The 22,081-nt window shown below is 36.9% G+C and overlaps 1 protein-coding gene and 1 long non-coding RNA gene across 4 annotated transcripts; one reads left to right on the top strand and one right to left on the bottom strand.

The window, feature by feature from the left end:
* Positions 1 to 1,093: 1,093 nt before the first annotated feature.
* Positions 1,094 to 3,625, bottom strand: LOC149502252 (uncharacterized). 2 transcript variants are annotated; one of them, XR_016323708.1, is made up of 4 exons: positions 3,515 to 3,625; positions 3,267 to 3,338; positions 2,691 to 2,811; positions 1,094 to 2,599 (listed from the first exon to the last, which is right to left on the bottom strand). It is a non-coding gene; the product is annotated as an uncharacterized LOC149502252 (long non-coding RNA). The 2 variants fall into 2 exon arrangements; XR_016323707.1 differs by lacking the exon at positions 3,515 to 3,625 and having other exon boundaries at positions 3,267 to 3,406.
* A 1,058-nt stretch (positions 3,626 to 4,683) lies between these two features.
* On the top strand, positions 4,684 to 20,494 carry LOC114245716 (uncharacterized). Of its 2 annotated transcripts, none has more exons than XM_089730661.1 (4): positions 4,684 to 5,141; positions 7,029 to 7,277; positions 9,003 to 9,116; positions 18,510 to 20,494. In XM_089730661.1, the coding sequence occupies exons 1-4, from the start codon at positions 5,004 to 5,006 to the stop codon at positions 19,071 to 19,073; spliced, it is 1,065 nt and encodes a 354-aa protein (XP_089586787.1). In that variant the 5' UTR covers positions 4,684 to 5,003; the 3' UTR covers positions 19,074 to 20,494. The 2 variants fall into 2 exon arrangements, with proteins under 2 accessions (XP_089586787.1, XP_089586788.1); XM_089730662.1 differs by having other exon boundaries at positions 4,871 to 5,141; positions 7,044 to 7,277.
* Positions 20,495 to 22,081: the final 1,587 nt, after the last annotated feature.

The raw sequence follows: 22,081 nt of genomic DNA, 5'->3' as shown, positions 1-22,081 counted from the left end.
CCGAGCCCTTCGTCGCAAGCGACGGGTTCGATGAGAACGATTATCGGTGCTTGAAGCACCTAAATCACCGTAAGTGGATCGGGAGGATCCGAAATGACGTGCTTAGGGCGACGTCTACTGTTTACCATTTGGTTCATAAGATCAGGAATTTAGTTACCCGCGGCCACGATGAGAGGGTTCTCACGTCGTGTCGCTTTTTACAAATGGCGCACTGATGTCGACTGTAGATACTTACTGATGACTCGAGGTCCAGGTCACCGTGGAGATCTACGTTCCTTACATACCACGGTGCTCTGACGGCTATCCTGCAAAAACGGGATTGTATGATTCGAAGGGGTTTTAAGTTAGTGTGAGCCGCGTGAGCGAACATTACACTTGCTTATGTCTAGACCAGACGTATGCAAGTTTTGTGGAGTGAGAGTGTCACCTTATTACGAAATGACAAATTACTTCGCTTGCAGATCATCGTATAAACCGTATCGTACGTTAGGTATCCCGATGGACCGTTCAAATTACATGTAAACAAATGTATAGGAAAGATGTAAATACTACTCGATTTTTATTTGTTATTATAGGTCTGTTCTATTTCACTATTAAAAAATAATAAAAAATAAAAAAAATTAAGAAACTGTGCTCTTTCGGTAGAGTCATAGGGTAGAGCACACCTACGCCCGACTTCACTTATAAAAATTGAATTACCACTGTCAAAACTCAGATGTCAAATTTTCCAAGTTTCGTCCGTATTACGAGTGAGTATGCGGACGCTTAGTATTCTGCCATAGATTATACACTTAATATATTTGAGATAGATGCGCAACTCTCATTTTTATTTTTGCTTTAGTTAGAGCCCAGGACAGCAGGCGTCGCTGCTGTCGATTATTAATCTCCCTACCCCCCACCAGGTGGCTTTTTTAGTAATTTTAATATTTTTTATAATTAACTCTCTTTATGAAAAAATCTTATCGTTTAGAATCGCTGAAATTCCCGGTAGTACTTATGAAATATTAAAGAACGTTTGATTGTGTTCAGCATTCTAATCGATAAGACCTTTTCATACAGAGAGAAAACAGTTTTTTTAAATAAAAAGCTGTAATTCTCTGTAAGCTATTTAATTTCCCTATATTACAAACAATTTACTGTTAAAAGATAGTATGAACGTACAATTGTATAAAATTTCGAATAACAATAACTCCTCTAGATTAATCCTACTAGAGTACTTAATAACATTAAATCGAAAGTTATCTAAAAGTTAATTAAGTCTAGATAATCAAATCATTCAATGTCACTTAAGTCATTTGTGCGAAATATAAACATGTCAGCTTTCCATTACAAACATAGTAGACAATTTGAATTAAATTTAATAAATTTGTTTCTTAACTATAGCAGTTCTTGCTTAAAGTTGATCGTGACAGATCATGACCTTGTATGAAAATATTACATCTATAAACACTACCTATGCTTCGTCATACAATAATTGTCATTTATACTAGCATTGTAGAGATAATACACACACTAAAGTGAATACTAAATTATTCTTAGCATTCTTATAAACATTTAGAAATTTAAGAAACGATTAACCCACAATCATGTTCATAACATGTGACATTTTGTTCTGCACAAACGTTTTATTACATGATTTAAAAACAAAAAATGTTTAAAAAATGTAATGATGATTTAAAGTACTCTTAAATATTGATAGTTTGTACTTAATGACGCTTATAGTAATCTTAGACATGATTACATTAGTTATACTTTTATTCCCTATCTAAATTATTTCTATTCTGACGTTTCTGATGCTTTAGCTTTGGTAATACTAGATGAAACAAACAGCAGATTGAAAGAAAATCATCTTAAAGTTAATTACATTCATTACAAACCATTAGTTTACATTTTGTTACAAAAGAAACTGGTGTTCGTTACATGCAAATGAATTATAAACATACACATGCAAACATAAAATGTAAATTTATCTTTTAATCCAAATTAAATGTACACTAATATTACATCTAAATAATAGAAAGGGTTTCGAAAATTTTTATTGCACTCAACAGCAGACGAGCACGCAACCCGGCCCATGATAAGTGGTCACCAGTGCTTATAAACTTCAGCAGTGCCATAGGGGTTGCTGTCTATCACTTAAGTTTTAATAAATTATTAATATACTCAGTCACAAGCATATTGATTTCACATAATGAAAATGTAAGAAACATAATCATGTTTGGGCATTTTCATTTATATCTGCTCATACAGAAAACACAACTTAGCAAATATATTCCACAGTTAATCTAAATAATTGCAAATAATGCTTTTAAAGACCGTTGACTTTTGATCATTAATTAAAATCATCTTCTCGTAGAATTTACAAAAGGTTATTTACAAAAATTTATATCAGTATTTTCATATATTACTAACTTACTAATTACAACTATTCAAACGTAATACTATAACTATAAGAACTAAACAACCTATTTTAAAACAAAATTGGCATCAATTTAGTTCTTATGAACTATTTCAATTATTAATTTATCAATTATAAACATATTTGAAAAAAATTAAGTACCCTTGAGAGTTCACGTTCCTTGCTGAATCAGTTTCTCTTCTGAAACGGAGAAACAAAGTATCTTAAGTATGTAACAAATATTGAAAAAATACGACCATGAAAAATTTAGTGTTAATGTAATCTTACTTACAAATTAATATATTACATAACACGTTCTGGTTCAAATATAGTGCATCAATCTTTTCATGTTTCAGACATTTTAGTGCTCCTTATAATTTTTCCATAAAATTTTGTCATTATCAAACCTTTGTCTACAAAAATAAAAACATTATTTTATATTGGGTAGAAGGATGAACGTGGTCACAGGCCACTTGGTGTAACTTAGTTATCAAACACCAGGAAACAAAACGTGAATGCCATCATCTAACTTTGGATGTGAGATCAATTGTGCTGTATTTTATTTAAACAGGAAAGCATGACTGATTGATCATTTCAAAAAACTAGTTCGGGCCCACTTGACAATAAGCATATAATACGCTGAGTTGCAAAACATAAATACTTCCACCCACTCGAGACAATTTTATTATCTGAGGTGTGGTGTGATAGTACGAGACTTAATACCGACTGTTTTGATCAAAACTTAACATATATGATAGCTAGGCAGCAGAAATAGGAAGGACCATTAGTTGGTGCTAATTCATTTAATTATATTATGAATAATAATTCTGTTAGCAAATAATATACCGGGAAAATAGTGTAAACTCACCGTTATCAAGGCATCCGAAATAGCATTTCATTTTCGATCTTCGAGGCATGCTGATTTTTAATAATAAACATTCTGTAAGAAATGAAAATAGTTACGCAGGCTTACGAAACGCTAACGAAGAAAAAAGTATTGGAGCCAAGTTATGTCTAAAGAGAATTCAAAACAGAGTTTCTCAATGTCTAATCGTCTAATATTCTCATAAAGCTAAAAGTTGCTCTAAATTAATACTACAACGTAAAATAACTCACACCAAGACCAAAAAAAACGATTTAAAAAATTAAATCGTTACGACATTTTGAAAACTTTTTTTTTTTTTGAGATTGTTTTACGGCCCTGGAATTTTGAAAACTTCAAAGCAGTGTTTCCACTTACGTTTTTTTTAACACATTTTACCCTAGTTTCTTTTGAATTTACCCTAAAATTTCCTAGACAACTTTCATAAATCCTTTATATAGAAAGCGTAAATAAAATACAGAAAATAAACCACAGCATATTATTTAATGTAGGTATATATAATATAAACGCCCCCAGAAGATCATAGATCTATAGGATTAGAATTTTCAAGGAAGTCGACGCATTGCTTTTATATTCTTTTGCTGCACAACCTAACACTGTTCGGTTCTAAAATTGAGCAATTGTTTGCTGGCAAAGTTGGGAACTTTCTATGAAGCAAGCCGTTCAGGGTTTCATTAGAAAGCCTGTTTCTTTTGTCAGTTTTTAAATTTGAGAACACTGAATAATCTTTCCACCTCAGTCTTTGAAGAAGGAACTGCTAGCAAAAGTGAAATGACAATTACAAGGTTTTCGTAAATGAAATTACCATGATAATCTTTCATGGTACATGAAGTGCCTGTATATTACAATACAAGTAAGTTCTGGTGACATCAACGAAAATAGGTAAATAAAAATTTGGCGGATTATACTTATTGGGATTCTGGGGAATCCCTAAGAAAAAGCAGTGGCTTAATCTATGATTTACTTTACTAGAGGGTTACTGTTGAATCAAACCTTTATAGTTTTTATACACAACTCTGTTTTATTCTTTTACTATTGTCAACTCGACTTAATGTCATTCTCTCTCCATAAAATAAAATGTTCATTGTTTTACTTTAATTATCGTTTATTTTAAAATTCACAACAGTTACTAGTATAGGCTTTGCTTTTTACCCCGAAATATCCTAAATCCTGGTATTTTTTAAATTGTCTTTATCATCCAAAATATCAGCTATTTTTCCCTAAAAAAGGGAGAATTCCCTAAAAGTGGAAGCACTGCTTCAAAGTACGCTACATTTTTTATTGAGTCAGAACTCATATCTGCCATCTAGTGAGTTTATTAGATCATTAATGCCTAAAAGTTACAAAAATGACGTCGCCACAGGAGTAAGATGACGCTAGTTGTATGTTATTTTCCTTTGTATGGGAGTTGCACCCCCCTGTATTCTGCAATAAAGATTTTAAAATAATAGTCCGAAAAAGTTTTAATACCGTTCTTACTAGTAAAGATATTTGGTTACGGTGAAAAATAATTTATGTAAAATACTACATAACGATATAAGTTACCATTAAAATTGAATTCAAAATCTGAGAACATGTTTGCGGTGTCTTGTGTCTGTTATTGATTTATTTTATTTATAAAAACTATATATTTAGGAATGTAGAGTTAAAGTCCGTTAAATCTACAAATGGACAATAAGGAGAAAATAAAGCGGGTGCATTAAAAATGAGAATGTGCTCAAAATGAAAACTAAAAGTTTCTTGGTATTTTCAACGTCTGTTTTCGCGATCAGCATATTCCTGATAGTATTTCATTCGCAGCCTCCACAGTCCATACAGAGTATTGTCACACAGACACATCAACACATCAAGGACTTTCAGGTAATTTGATATCTGTTTGTATCATTAATAGTAAAAGTTATATATTAATAAATAAATAAAATAAACTAAGTTTGTGCAGTCTAAAATTCTTCACGTTTTTATATTCTAAGAAAACGTTAACATAATTATAAAGTATTAATATAATCATATAATACGTTCAAAAACATATTGAAATTTAAGGTTTAAATATGTTTAATCTATATTTAAATTTCTGAGATGAAACTTAAAATATACATATTTTTAGATAGACAGTTTTTTTTTTTTTGAAAAGTACTATTCATCACAATATTCATATGCTAACGAATAATGCCTTAGTAGTCCTTGACCATGAAAAGTGTAAAGTTCCTAATGTTAAAACAGAATTAAAATGAGTTTTTATTATGTCCATATCTTGGGAAAATTAAGAAAATACTTTGTTCCAAAATCAGCAGAGAGACTTAGAATCATAAAGCAGAAAAATATTCTTTATAAAGAGCATATAAAATAAGTGAAATTAAAATATTGTCATTTTGCTGTAAAGTATCTTAATAGCATTTGTGGAATTAATAGCATTTTATGCCATACCATTAACAGGCAGATAAGCATGTTGCCCAACTGATGGAAATTGATCATGATTGCTTTTGGATATTATCATAACCAGGGTCACACATATGCTGCTTCATATATTTTTGATCTTAATAAATGATTATATGCCACAGCTCAGATCCAAATTAGACGTCAATTTAGTGTAGTCAGTGTTTTTGTGTAGATGTTTTGAGAGTAGAGCCTAATTAATAAAATTTTCATTATTCAATATTTATATAAATACAATCAACGAAGGAAAACTTCAAAGAATACAAAAATCTGACTTAAGTCTGAAGATCATTAGCAATTGTTAACTTAACAAAAAAAATAAACTATAAACAAATCATTACATTGAGATGATGATTCAAGGTAAAGTGGCTGAGTAAAAAATTTAACATATTGTTTCATGTAGAATGAAAAAATAACAGTGTATGCCATCTCATTAAGGTATTGTGTTGGTGTTTAAAAGAAAAGTTTTTATGCTTAAACTTAAAATATTTTGTATATAAAATGTAGGTTCATAAGTTTGTTTGTGTTTTTGGTGTTCAAATGTATGAGTGAATTGATCCACAACAAACCTTGGCTGGTCAAAAAGATTCTGTTATAGTACCATCTACTTAACATGGGTTTATTTATTGGTTATATATAATATGCTATTATGAGCTCAAACCAGTGAACTAGTAAAAGTGTAAAAAAAGTGCAGAAAATGGTTATACATGTAAAACACAACTAGATTGAATAGAATTTTATGTATAATATATTAAGTTTTAAAGCAAGATGTGGATATACTTGAAAACATATATAAAAAAACACGTGTGGCACTCGAGGATTGCCGCGGTAAAGCTATTGCATGGAATTTTTCATAATTTAATATTAAAACAATAATAAAATAAGACCACGCTATATTTATAAATATTAAGTGTCCCCTTCACACTCATAAGCTAGACCGCGCGAGAGAGAGAGAGATGGGCAGACTTTTCATGATGCGCCTGTAGTGTGACGTCACGCCACGCGCTTATTCACAAACAGTACACAAGCGCAACGTGTGAATGTGTTGAACGCGAGCTACATGGTAGGCGGAGTGAGGGGTGTAAGGTTTTTTTCGTTACGGAATTTCATGATTCCGCTCTCAAGCCGCGCTCAAGGCCCGCGATAAAATCTATACAATAGCTTAAAAATTGTGGAGTTTTCACATATAAAAGGGCTAGTATAATTTATCTGACCACAGCTCTTGCTTAAGTAATAGGAAAGAGTGTTATACATACAAACCCTGATAATTGAAGATCATCAACCATTAAAAACAGTAATATAAAAACAGAGTAGGTGGTTTTGTCCCAGGAGAATCTCCGGGATGTGGAAGAGAGCAACCTCGTCCAAGAGGACAGGTACGAAAAGTTGGTCGGCCTTGGAAGCCACGTGGAGCCCTGGAAGAACTGCACCAAGCCTGTGCTTTTGACTTACGCTCGCGGCGACCAACACGCGCAAGTCGTGGGCTTCGTGCGAGCCGCTGCCAAACTACCTTATACAATACTACTATACAACCTGGGTCTTAAATCTTATTCATTGACAGTGGTGAGTAATACTCTACTTTTATTGTTTAAAATAATTTCGAAGTTGTTAATTAGCCCATTAATCTTAACATTTGAAACAATTTGCAAGGTGCATTTCCTAGATGCATGACTGACACTACTGACTGTTGATAGGGTAATTTGACCAGAAAGTGTTCAACTTCTTTTATCGTTGGTTTTAGAGAGGGATAGACTGATCCGGCCACAGATTAATTCTCAAAATATGTAATATAGGAAACGTCAAAGGGAAGATGTTCAGGTGAACGGGTGCCATTGCTCAGTCACCGACGATGACCCGAATACCGTTTCGATCAGAACTTGCTTAGATGAGTGAATGAGCTCACGGTCTACCCGGTGTTTGTGGGTTACCAGAGTCGTTAGACATCAACAACGTAATTGGCATCACCTACTACACTTGCTACATGCGTTCTATCTTAGTTCTATAGTATAACGCCTGTCTCAGCATTAATACCGGAACACGTTACTGCTTTGCGGTAAAAATAGGAAGGGTGGTGGAACCTACGCGTTTACGCTGGCTATCACCATAAAACTTATATTTGCGCAAGCTTAACATGTAAATGACGTTAGCGCCATTCAAGTTTTTGTCGGTTTTCTTCTAGACTATCGCTTTCATTGTAGCAAAAGGCATTAAAAGTACAAACGTAATAATAGCTAAGTTATTCTTGCGACAGTTTATAGAGGCTTAATCGAATATGAATAATATTTTCAAACATTGCTACCGATCGCATTCACATAACTACATAATATGATTGTATTTAGTAAATAACCTTGATGTGAGGTCGCACTATTGTGTAGAGTTGTAATTATAACAAAGGAGGCGTGAAGCCATTAAAACTATTATTGTCAACTAAACGCGCTACTGTTGAATATAAGCATTAATTTTTTTAGAAATGTATTAATACTTAATTTGAACTAAACTGTAATCTAGAATCTAGGATGTTTATCTAGAGTCTAGATCTCTGCGTAAAGTATGTACGCAACGTATAACGTATAACATCGAGATGTCTATCGGCTTTTATTATTATTTTTTATTGCTTAGATGGGTGGACGAGCTCACAGCCCACCTGGTGTTAGGTGGTTACTTGGAGCCATAGACATCTACGATGTAAATGCGCCACCCACCTAGATATATAAGTGCTAAGGTCTCAGTATAGTTATAACGGCTGCCCCGCCCTTCAAACCGAAACGCATTACTGCTTCACGGCAGAAATAGGTAGGGCGGTGGTACCTACCCGCGCGGACTCACAAGAGGTCCTACCACCAGTAATTACGCAAATTATAATTTTGTGGGTTTGATTTTTATTACACGATGTTATTCCTTCACCGTGGAAGTCAATCGTGAACATTTGTTGAGTACGTATTTCATTAGAAAAATTGTTACCCGCCTGAGATTCGAACACCGGTGCATCGTTCAACACTAATGCATCGGACGTCTTATCCTTTAGGCCACGACGATTTTATATAGTGTATCACCATATTCATACTAGAGGTGTTTGGAGATGAGGTGTAGAGGTTAAGGGAATGGCACAAGGGCTAAGTGTAGAAGCGCTTGTCCAGCCCCGCTATGAAGAACTGGGATGGATAGGACAGTTCTCAGCAGTTTAGGGGAAGAGTTACACATGGTACCGCTATCGCGCTAAAACACCCGAAACCTGTGCGTCAATGTCAATTTAAATATCACACTTAGATGTTTTTGTTGCTTACACAGGTATCGAATTATTGCAATTCTTCAAAGTGCGCCATCATCGACTTCGACTTGGACGCCTTTCCGTCGCACGTCAGTGACGAGAGCATATACGCGTTTAGGCCTCTCATCATACAGGTAATTACTTATGGCTTCTTTGTTTTACTGTACTGTCAAAGAAGTTGGTAGTGAATTCCGTTCTCTACACTTGCATCCAAAGTTTCGATTCGATTTTTTATTTATTTATTTATTGCTTAGATGGGTGGACGAGCTCACAGCCCACCTGGTGTTAAGTGGTTACCGGATCTTGTGCATTTAAGGCACGTTTCATAGTTCTTCGCTGTGAACGAATGAACTCTAATATTAAATCTAAATGAAAAGGTCACAACAGCCTGTGCCGGTTGCACAATGATTATGTACGGTTGCCAAAAAACGCACCAAGGCCGCCATCCAACACGAATACAATGTACGGTTTCCCTGTATGTGTGTCCGCAATCAAAACCATAACACAATATATTATTATGTCCGCAACATTAATGGAATACGGCTCTCATTCTCTCAACAAAGTCGCAATGAGTTGCTCGCTCAGGGCATTTCAATATTGCAATAATTGTTACGTTATAATACTCATTGTAAAAATGAATATTGAAAAAAAAAACTAATATAAAAAAGAAAAAAGAAAAAAAAGAAAGACATGCCCGCTGAGTTTCTTGCCAGTTCTTCTCAGAACGGAGGCTAGTTTTTGTGTATTGGCGGTAGTTCTTTTAATGTTCAACAAGTAGGTATGTACTTTCATTTATGTTGAATAATTTTTTTTTTGATTAGATTTGATTTGGTTAGCTGCTTATGAATCGAGAAACGTCGGTGGTGTTATGTTTACGCCAAGATTACTCGCGTCGTACGATGCGGTTACACAGACTTTTAACAGAAGCTGGTACCAATTTCTCTTAACACGTTGACTGCTGTAAAGGTCACCGGGGCCCTATATGGCGCACTGAAGTAATTATGTCGATTTTTGTCACGAAGCGCCTGGATTGCCAAACTTTGCCTCCTTTTGTTTGTTATAATATGTTTTAGTCTTTTAGGTCTCTTAGAAATATATTCACTCTTAGTATCTTCAAATTCGTTTTTCCAGAGTCTACTAGATATTCCGTCGCCTTAGTAAAAAGATCGAAGAGAGAAATCGACATAATTACTTCAGTGCGCCACGTAGAGCACCGGTGACCTACGCGGCAGTCAATGTGTTAAGAAATACGTTTCTAATACACGTATTCATGAAATACGTCCAAGATAAAGTGCATTATAAGAAATGCGTATTTGCCAACTAATATGGAGTAAAGTGTTTAGTTAAACAAAAAGTTAAGCAGTCTATAAGTCTATTTTATTTATTTATTTATAACTTTGTATACTTGACAGTATAAAGACGGATTATAATATTATTATTAAAATTATATACTAATTAATACTATTTATAAATAACTAGCTGACCCAGCAAACTTCGTACTGCCTCAGTCGATAAATAAAAGAACTAAGCTTTTATATAAAATAAACATAAAACAAACAAAAGGAATCCGCCCGACGGGGGACACATCAAAGGGTAAACAAAATGCATTTTCATATTTATCTACCTTTTAAACCTTCTCTGGACTTCCACAAATAATTCAAGACCAAATTAACCAAATCGGCTCAGCCGTTCTCGAGTTTTAGCGAGATTAACGAACAGCAATTTATTTTTATATATAGTCAGGTCATAAGTATTGTCACACAGTAAAAACTTTTCTTTTAGAATGCTGGTCACAAAAAAGTTTATTGAATTCGAATTTCGAATTGTTCATGAAAATAAAAATGTTATACTTTTAGAATTTTACTCATTTTTAAATATGGAGTGGACGCTTAAAGAAGACCGTGTTGCAGTTATTGCGTTGCATCGTTGCGGTTACGCGCCAATTCAAATTTTTAACATACTGAAAAATTTGAATATAACCAAAAGATTCGTTTATCGTACCATCAAACGATACAATGAAGACTCTAGTGTAGATGACAGGTCAAGAAGTGGTCGCCTTCGGTCTGTTAGGACTCCAGCAGTGATAAAAGCCGTGACTGCAAATTCAAAGAAATCCCAAACGTAAGCAGAAACTGTTGGCCCTTCAGATGGGGTTAAGCAGAACCACGGTGAAAAGGGTGTAAAATGAAGACTTAGGGCTTCGGGCATATCGAAAAAAAACAGGACATCCTTTGAATGCTCGTCTAATGGACCTGAGACTGAAGAGATGCCGCGCTTTGTTGAAGCGGTACGCGGGAAAAAATATCGGGAAATTCTTTTTCGGATGAAGAAATTTTTACCGTAGAAGAGAGCTACAACAAACAAAATGATAAGGTGTACGCACACAGTAGTGAAGAAGCGAGCAACCGTATTCCGCGTGTCCAACGAGGTCATTTTCCATCCTCGCTCATGATATGGTTGGGAGTTTCTTATTGGGGCTTAACAGAGGTACATTTTTGTGAGAAAGGTGTAAAAACGAATGCAGTTGTGTATCAAAATACAGTCCTGACGAACCTTGTGGAACCTGTTTCTCATTCCATGTTCAATAACAGGCACTGGGTATTCCAACAAGATTCGGCGCCAGCTCATAGAGCGAAGAGCACACAAGACTGGCCTGCGGCGCGTGAAATCGACTTCATCCGGCACGAAGACTGGCCCTCCTCCAGTCCAGATTTGAATCCGTTAGATTACAAGATATGGCAACACTTGGAGGAAAAGGCGTGCTCAAAGCCTCATCCCAATTTGGAGTCACTCAAGACATCCTTGATTAAGGCAGCCGCCGATATTGACATGGACCTCGTTCGTGCTGCGATAGACGACTGGCCGCGCAGATTGAAGGCCTGTATTCAAAATCACGGAGGTCATTTTGAATAAACTTCAGTGTCATAGGAATCTATGTTTTGTTAAGTTCATTTTGGTATATGAATGGTTACATAATGAATAAACTTGTTTCAATTATTTTACATTAAACATGTGACAGAATTTATGACCTGACTATGTATAGATTTTAAACTATTTATAAAATGTTTCGACTTTCAACCAACAAGTTGGAATAGTTAAAGTGCTAGCAGCGTCCTTCATCTTCGAATCTTTAAACGGAAAATGTATAAAAAGAATAAAACAAAGACGAGTTCAATTTGTAATCCTCCACCACGCTGTGTCTGGTGCTACATCTCAATCTCCTTTTCCGTTAATGCCTCTTCTGGCTCGATCGAAACTAAAACGTCTTCTTCTTTGTTTGTTATCTTCTTCCTATTCGTACACTCTTAACAGAGTGGTCGTCATGCATCAGTCGGATCCTGCGATACCGATGAGACGCCATGTTGCACGATGTTTCGCAGAGTGAGAGCAATCATTTATGTTGGAGTGAGTCACAGATTTTATGAGGTCGTTCCATCGTGTTGGAGATCGTTCACGAGATCTGTTTGTTATATTTACTGGTGGTAGGACCTCTTGTGAGTCCGCGCGGGTGGGTACCACTACCCTGCCTATTTCTGCCGTGAAGCAGTAATGCGTTTCGGTTTGAAGGGTGGGGCAGCCGTTGTGGATGTCTATGGGCTCCAGTAACCACTTAACACCAGGTGGGCTGTGAGCTCGTCCACCCATCGAAGCAATAAAAAAAATAAAAATTATGTAATATTAAATTAATTATATTTTCCACTCACAAGCCTATAGTTTAATGGCATAATTACGCGTGCCTGGCACACGCGACATGATGTGACAATTAATTTGACGCACGCACTCGCTACATAAACTGAAGTCGGCGTCCGAGTACTTTGGGTACCTACCTTGGCTACCGGTCTGCATATGGTCTGCCTATGCTTCTCTATGTCCTCAGAAGATCTTTTAAAAGTGATAATATTTAGTAATATGATTTGTTCCAGCGTAGTTTGGTAGACAAGCTCACGTCCCCACTTCCTGAGCCTTCCTACCTTCCTTCCTACTAAGCTATTACTAGAAGTAATAGTAGTAAGTGGGGCCGTGTGAGCTCTCAGCGTTCTCTTCCGTGTCAGCTTATGTGAGCTCTCTCATATGAGCTGCATTAAGGCCTGAGACCGAACTGCATGACGCGGCATAACTTCTTCATGACCTATACCAGTGGTGGCTAGGTTGACTGCAATGTAAAGAAGCGACAATTACGGGAAGGACAGATGATGAATGTCAATTAAAGGCTCAATTTGTGTTAATAACCGCGCGCCACGATCCGCGGCTACTCGGTGACTTTAATTGAATCACCTCTCACGCTAGCTGCGTGTTGGGTCATGATTATACTGAACTGAATGAGACAACTGTCGTGTTTCATTTGAGTACTATATAACTTACTCGCCAATAATGAATGGGGCGTGTGAAAGCCGTTAATGAAGTCGATAAGAGAACAACAACCGGAAAACAATAGCGATTTTTGGGGTCTAAGTCATCCTGGCCTAAAGGATCAGACGTCCGGTGCATTCGTGTTGAGCGATGCACCGATGTTCGAATTTCAGGCGGGTACCAATTTTTCTAATGAAATACGTACTCAGCAAATGTTCACGATTGACTTCCACGGTGAAGGAATAACATCGTGTAATAAAAATCAAACCCGCAAAAATTATAATTTGCGTAATTACTGGTAGGACCTCTTGTGAGTTCGCGCGGGTAGGTACCAGCGCCCTGCCTATTTCTGCCGTGAAGCAGTAATGTGTTTCGGTCTGAAGGGTAAGGCAGCTGTTGTCTTGCTTCAAAGGAGCTTTGTGAAAGAGTTTAGCGGTAGGCTAGCCGCTCTGGCGTGACTGATCGCCACATACTACATGTAAAGTAATGTTGCAAGAGTAAGTTCCGAATCGGAAACAATTTGTTCATTGGGTTTGATAATGGTCGTGATAAGGCGTACGAGCACGAGATTACCTACTATCGGTTTTAACGCAGCGATATTTCATGCATTTCGTGCATCTAGGCAAGGTTATTTGCTTACATTAGTTTTACACGTGACTACGATCTCGCTGGGTATCTGTAAAGTAGTGACAGCAATTGGTGGTAGGACCTCTTGTGAGTCCGCGCGGGTGGGTACCACCACCCTGCCTATTTCTGCCGTGAAGCAGTAATTGTAAACTTACTTGAGACCTTAGAACTTATATCTCAATGTGGGTGGCACATTTACGTTGTGGATGTCTATGGGCCCCAGTAACCACTTAACTCCAGGTGGGCTGTGAGCTCGTTCACCCACCTAAGCAACAAAAAAAAATTGACAAAACAATTATAGTTAAAAAGATAAAGTAAAAACTGCCGTTAAAAGAAAATAAATTCAAACAGTTTAATTCGTTTTGTACATGCCATCTGTACAAATCGACCACCATTACGATCCAAGGGAAAGCATGTTTTGTTTCATTCTTCAGCCTTCCAAGCTCTACTAGCTTCGCTGATAATTTTAATAGCATTGTTTGACTGTCACATTCTGTTACGCCAATACAAATACATAGATTCTCCGACTAGATAGTCAAGTGTATTCAGAGAAACAGATAACGCACAATTTCATAATAATAATTATAGCGAAACATCACCTTATATTGGAAAGTGTTACAACTAGCCTCATTGCCAGTTGCATGTTTTTATCGATAACTACTTTAAATATTACAACGTGTTACAAAAATCCCCGTAAAAATAAAATTAATTATCGAAGACAAAATCTTTGTCAACCCTACGTATCTATTTTATATAATAATTGTCTACCTGAATACCTAGTTTTTCTATTTTTCATTCATAACTGTTGGCTACCTCAATACAAGGATGTCATTATACTCAAGTACCTGTCGTAATTGTGAAAATTTTAAGTAGAAATGTAGGTACAATCTGCGTAGTCTACTCATTAATTTTACAGAAATAGGTTTTGCACATCAGTGATAATAATAATTTTTTTTGGGGTATGTTATACAGCGTTGCAACGCCGGTTCTTAAATATTGTGAATGGACTCGTTATAAGGCCCCATATAACCTCCTTTCGACTTTACGGGTAGTTTTGTAACACCCTGTATAATGTCATCCACGTACGTAGGTACCTATCAACCTGAATAAATACGGGGGTAATAGCAATTTCAAAATAATTTAAATCAGGTATTTGAAATATAACTGTTGGTTATGATACGGCAAGAATCAGTAAGTTTTAATCTGTTGTTTGTTATCGTAACAAGTGGGGTGATAACAACCCGTGCGGGCTCTCATCGCGCCTTACCACTAGTGTTGACAATAATGACACACCAAGCAATCCAGAGCCCTAATGCCGCGGCTGCGTCCTGGTAAAGCGATTAATCATCAAAATGTCAAATTACAACAAACTTTGAAGATGAAAATTTTCTAAAAAAACACAATTTTTTCCCCTTGTGCATAGATAGGTATTTAGTGCCAGCGAGTCATTAGAATCTGGTTAACAGAAAGAGCAATATTAAGCATTTATATTTTTATCTTTATAACAACTCGACAAACTGATTGTTTTATGTTATTGTTGTTATATTTCATTTTTAATAGTTACTTTTGCGATAATTTTTAGAATAACACTTCTTTTTATCATTTAAAATTATCAAGAGACTACAAGAGACATGAATCCGAATGAAAACAAAAAGTAAATTTTTTGCTTCTTCTATTAGGATCAGAACATCACTTTCAAGTTAGCTGGAATTTTTGTAGTATTTTATAAGCCGTGCCCTATGATTGCGTGGCACGCGTGACACAATAGAGCTACGCGTGCGATACAAATCTTGTTTAAATAATCAAGTAGAATCGATCACAGATACTTGGAGTGAGATAACAGAAAGGCGAATGAACTGAACAAAGGCTAGACGATCTTTTATACATCTTCCGCCCTCAATCGGAAGACGGAGATGCAGACATAATGCTGCTACTTTCAGATTATTCACCCGTAGTAAGAGTGCCCTCACTTGTTGTCACTAATTCGAATTGTTACCATACATCATGTCTATCAGATCGTCGTGTTGTCAATACTCATAAATGCGAAGTAGGAAGGTGAACTGGAATACCCAGGCATTTACCTAATAGTGCGGCTGAAAACAATCCTATTAGACTTGGGTATAATTTAGCTGTCTGGGTCATTTGCCTGACCTAAAAGACAAAATCGATTCAACCCAGCGCCTAAAAGTCGAAGGCTTGTTTGAAGTTTACTGTGGCGTCGGGTCGTGGCTCAGCTAATACTACGTAGAGCGATCCTATTCTGGGGCAAGTGGTGCGTGAGCATTGCATATTATTGTGTTTGTTACCAATTTAGGAAACTAGGGCTTCCTATACGCTATACAAAGGAAAAATCCTCAATGATCTTTGAAATTCGAAGATGCATCATGAATTTTATTTTTAAAGTTCTTCAATCTTGAAGTTGGTGACGAATTTATAATTATTGGAGTAATCTATACTTCACAAGAATAAAGTTTATAACTATAGGTATTTCAATTTTTTGTTGGTGATTGAGAGGGGTGCTTTCTTTCTTTCCCAAAGAACGTGTCAGTCATCACATTTCTGTTTGAAGTAAGTCTTGTAGCCTTCACTTGTTTACGCTCTCCGTTGCATGCGTGCCGATAATTCAAAAATTTCGTTTCCAACTTATTCCTTATTGGATTTTAGTTCTGTTTGCTTCGGTCGTCTTTATTAATATTTAGGTTTTTCTTTACTAAATATGGCCGGTGGTATTTTAACCCGCACGTATTGAATTTAAGTCTGCCGCAAATCTCAAGTTTCTATTCTACGACTCTACGTTTTATTCGTCGTTGCCTAAGATGCCCGGTGTACTCGTACTACACCTGTCACTTCCCATCTTACCTATTTCGTGAAATACATTCCGTTTTGACGGGTGAGACAATTGTTATACAATACTGTTGAGACTTTGACCTTATCTATATATCTATACTAATATAACTATCTATACTAATATATAAATATACAGCGGTTTTTTTACGGATGTTCCGTTATAACTACTGAACTATGCATCCGATTGATTTGAAACTTGGTATACATGTAGAAAATACATTTACTACTTCTACATATCCTACTTAATGGATAGGCTAATATTTATATGAGTGTTGGACTTGAGTGTTGGAATGTTGGACCTAATAATAATGACAATTAATAGTAATGTTAATATGAAATGCCCAGCGAAGCGGGCGAGTACGGCTAGTGTTTTTATATGTTCCGGTAGCAAATTAACATCAGATGGACTATGAAATCGTTTGCCCGGTCAGAGTAATTGTTTCAAAGAAATACTATATTACAATATGCACTATGATGTCATTTCTCAAATTTTGCGGCGCGTCGTTCTTATCATGGTATCTATGGGTTTGAGTCACCGCTGCACACGCTTGCCCAATTCAGCACCTGTTGTGGTGGATAGATCGCACAACTTTCCTTAGTACATTTTTTTTATTGCCTAGATGGGTGTACGATCTCACAGCCCACCAGTATAGTTACAACGGCTGCCTCACTCTTCAAACCGAAACGCATTACTGCTTCACGGCAGAATTAAGCAGGGTGGTGGTTCCTACCCGTGCGGACTCACAAGAGGTCCTACCACCACTAAGATATAAAACGTTATGGTTATTGTGTCGGGTTATTTATTACACTGCCCCAGCACTCCAAGTTATTATTACACTGCTCCTTACGTTGGTCGTAAACAGCTTACCAGCTCTAAACTCCAAGTGGATATATGAGTTTATTAAAGATTATTAAATACCAACTGGATAAATATCTGGCATTCTTTACGAACTTATGTCGTTTCATTTCTTTAATGACATTAGAAATCACGGAATATAATAGTAGTGTTACATTTTTTTATTTAATTATAACGTTATTATGTATTTTGTACTTAGAGGCGACCAATATAATAATTAGACGTGTTAGACTCCGCGGTTTTACACACTTTGAATGTGAATTAATAAATTTGAATCGTCGATGTGTAGATCCGTTGCTGCGTAAAAACACAAATTGGCGAATTCGGTCATAGTTGATTATCGTAGCAGAATAGACATGAGGTTGCCCCAATAATAAGATTTACCATAATAAAAAAGACCTTTTGTTACCTAACGGTAACCCAGGCAATAAATTATCTTGGTGCGAAATGATATCCAAATCCGTTTGGTCACTTTTTCGTGGCGGAGTAACAGACATACATACAAAAATTCACATTTATTATATTAGTATAAATATAATAAATAACAAAATAAAATTATTTTATTCTGTTTTTAAATACCTAAATAACATTTTTTTTTGTTCGTACGATACGTCAGTCGGGACGTGCCAAACATTTTTATCTAGTACCTACGTCATTCTCGCAAATTCGTTTAATTTGGCACGAGAATATGAAATATATGGTTCGTCTGTTACTAAGTATATTGACCTCATTCTTCGTGACTTGGGCGTACGACGGTATTAAATAATAAGACGTCGTATTTTTAAATTTCTGTAACGCAGTCCGATTGTAGACGCAGAACATTTTAGTAGTTGTGTTGTGATTCCAGCACGCGTTGAGCCGCGTCGGCGGGGTGATATTCAGCGAGCCGTCACTCCGCTGGGCGGGCTCGGCGGGCGCGCTGGGCGGCGTGTGGGAGCGGGCGCGCGCGTCCCGCGTGGGCGTGGTGGCGTGGCCGCGCCGGGCCGCCGTCACCTCGCTCACGCACCCACGCATGTTCCACTACTTCCACGCGGACGTCGACGACTTCCTGTTCGTGCAGATGCTGGACGTCTCCAAGCTGGTGGTGGCCGAGACGCCCGCCCTTCCAGACGTGATGCGGCCCTGGATCCAGTGCGCGCTCACCGTCGAGTGCATCATGCCGATCGGAGCGCAGTCCGCGGGTTGTCGGTTCGACAAGAAGCCGCAGTACAGGTACTCGGGATGTCACGGCCAGGACGCGTCGGCGCTCAGCATCGTGCTGGGACTGCGAGCGGGGTTCGAGGAGGCTCAGTACGCGGGGGGCCGGGCCGCCTGGCGCCGCGAGACTGACGAGGAGGCTCGGCGGGCGCTGTCCGTGCTGCGGAGGAACGCCAGCCTGGCCGACGACACCACCCAGCGCACCGCCGACTGATCACCCGACCACGTCCCACTTCTTACTACTTTATGTTTGTTCCGCAACAAACTGCTCCCCTAGGACGATTGCTTATAATTTAGATAAAGTGATCTGTGATATGCATTGAGATTAAACATTCTTCAGTCGCGGTGCTCCTTTGCGCACCGAGCCTTCATCACGTTGACAATGTTTTCGCTCACCTCGGGACCTTCTACGTTTTATAGACTTTAATGAATCGATAAATCTTAATACGCTTCGTTATATGCACACGACGTGTCTTTTCGAATAACTTATCTATCTCTTTCTCGCCGGCCTAAGTGTTAAAAAGTTCTGTAACGCGCAGAACGCGCGAGACGCCTCCTTTCTACGGTCCTTGAGGAGGAAACTTAGCGAACAGTTTAATCGCGTAGAAAAATAGAACAACTTAGATGTGATTATTACAAGAATAAAAGAGACCGTGAGGGTCGTCAGGACTGTGGCAATTGTTGGATACGGAAATACGGTGCAGTAGTCATGAGGAATGTGTGAATCTGCTCATACATTTTCGACTTAAATACTAAAAAAGGTGTCAACGAAAACATTATTGTTATTCTGACCACTCGACGGCGCGACTGTCCTAACGAGAAGGGAGCCAAACAAAACGTGTGCTAAAGATATAAATTGTGATCTCAAATAACAGTTTAGGTATGGGTCAGGCAGCTCCGCCGTAACGATCATCACGTTCAACAAATTAAATAAATAACTACCACACGAAATTGTCGTTTGGTTTGGCCACGTCACGCCACGTCACGTCACGCCACGCCACGCCACGCCACGCTACGTAATTGTATTGTTAGGATCCAAAAGACATATTGTTTTATTTTTCGTCGTTTACTTTATTTAAGACAAATCACGGCTGTAAGGTTGTGAATTGATATCGTTATAAATATAATTAATTGTTCGTTTAAAATTATATGTGATGAAAATTACTGTGGTGAATTATTATCGAGTGAATGAATGCGCGACTGCAGACAGTACAACTCGAAGAAGCTCGCGGCGGCCGGCGCTGCGTTGCTCTATAGAACTATAGGAAATGTCCAACCGTTACCTATCGAGCTGTAGCCAACTCGCGTCTCAACAAGTTGCCGATTCGTATTTAATATCAGAATCTATAAGAATATATTTAGACGATTACAAATTAAACTTGTTGAACAGTTAAATAACCTTCGTTTTTAATAGTAAAATAGTATTCAATGTTTCCGTGTTTATGTTAGTGACATTTTTAAGAAACTCCGCGCTGACATTTGTTGTCATTTTAACTGTTATGTCGACAAGTTCTGAGACGTGAAGTCAGAGTCAAAACAAAAAAAAAGTATTATTGGAATTGTTATCTCGTTTATACACAAATAATGTACAATAAGTATCAAGAAACTGCCATATTAATATCCTCAAATATATATCCAATTATTATTAAATTGACCGGGTATGTTTGGGTGCGTGTAAAGATATAAGATCTCATGTTTTAATTAAATTTAAGTTTTAATTTAAGTAAAGGAATGATTGCTCGGCACAAACGTAAATAAGGCCTCGCCGCTCGACATTATCTTTTCATATGTTATTATTATTGTGATTGGGGCACGTTATCGAAAGCAAAGTGTAATATGAAAACGCTTTTCAAAATTTAACACTAATTTTCTTATAACGCTTATTGATATTATTTGCGACTATAGACTACAAGACGCGTTCGGTATATGTAAATGTAAACGTGTCTCTAGATGAATTACAAAGCGTAATATGTACTATATCGGATTAAAAGCGCAGTCATAATTGTGCCAGTCTGCGTACACACAGGCCGTTAGATTACTTACTGTTCCCGACCCGAAAATTGAATACCTACGTATCTAAGGGTAAATGGATAACAATAAGCATTCTAAAAAGCTAAACGTTAACAGTTTTATGCGTACAGCAGTCTCTCAGCGCGCTCGTAGAGGCTAGTGTTGCTCTACAAAGCGTCGAGGAAGTTTCGAAGTGATTTCTTAAAAAACGTATTAATCTCTTGACGTATATGACATATACAAAAAAATCTTCAACTAATTAGCCATAGTACTGGGCAAGAAATAATGCACATCGACCTGTAGAAAGAGACATTCGGCTAATTTCGGCTTTGTAGAGCGTTGTTACTTTCTCACGAAATACTAAAAGTCTGGTATTTGTTAATTTGTTGTACGTTTTTGTTAATTTGTTGTTGTAATTACAAGTTGTAAATGTATTATTCTTTTTATTTATTTTTTTATAAAATATTTTTTTTTATAAGTGTTTTCTATGAAATAAAAGAAAAACATATATCTTTGCGCATTGATTTATTTATTTTGAAAAGTGATATATTCTGACAAAACAATTGTAAAACCTCAATTCCTTCTGATTCACTATCAGCGGTCTTAATGAAGTCAATATAATTGTCGCCTTCAGCCGTATTTATTACCAGTCTATCAGTTTAATTATCTAGAACGTGTTGAAATTTTCGAAACTCGTTCTCACATTTCATTGCATGATCGCAAACATTTTTCCACTCTTCAGTCCCAATCATGTTTACTTTTTCTGCCAACAATGTTTTTACTGTAGTTAAATTCATAACCACATTTCTAGAGGCTACATAACCATGTAACGGCTTCCCTCTTTTTCCTACAGATGCCATAGTACAATTCTAAATCATTTAAATTTGGGGGTGTTACCAACTCTCTATATAAATACTGAACTGGGCGCACAATCCATCGCATTTGTCGAACGACTGACAAAACCAAAACGTAGCACATGTAGTGTGCGAAAGGGACAATGCTCTACAAAGAAGAATGTCTCTTTCTAGAAATCGATGTGCATTATTTCTTTCCCAGTACTATATGTACTTCCAAGTACCACTTTGAATGTTAGATGATGCTGAACACAGCTAAGACAGTTAACAGTGATAGGATCTATGAATAGTTAGTAATTGTTGATTCGCATTTAATCATCGCATCGAGATCGGAACACGGTGTTCATTTGCCAACAAG

Source organism: Bombyx mandarina, chromosome 10, assembly GCF_030267445.1.
Source record: "Bombyx mandarina strain Sakado chromosome 10, ASM3026744v2".
NCBI lineage: Eukaryota > Metazoa > Arthropoda > Insecta > Lepidoptera > Bombycidae > Bombyx > Bombyx mandarina.
Note: the sequence above shows the minus strand (reverse complement) of the source record. Positions and strands in the feature narration are given on the sequence as shown.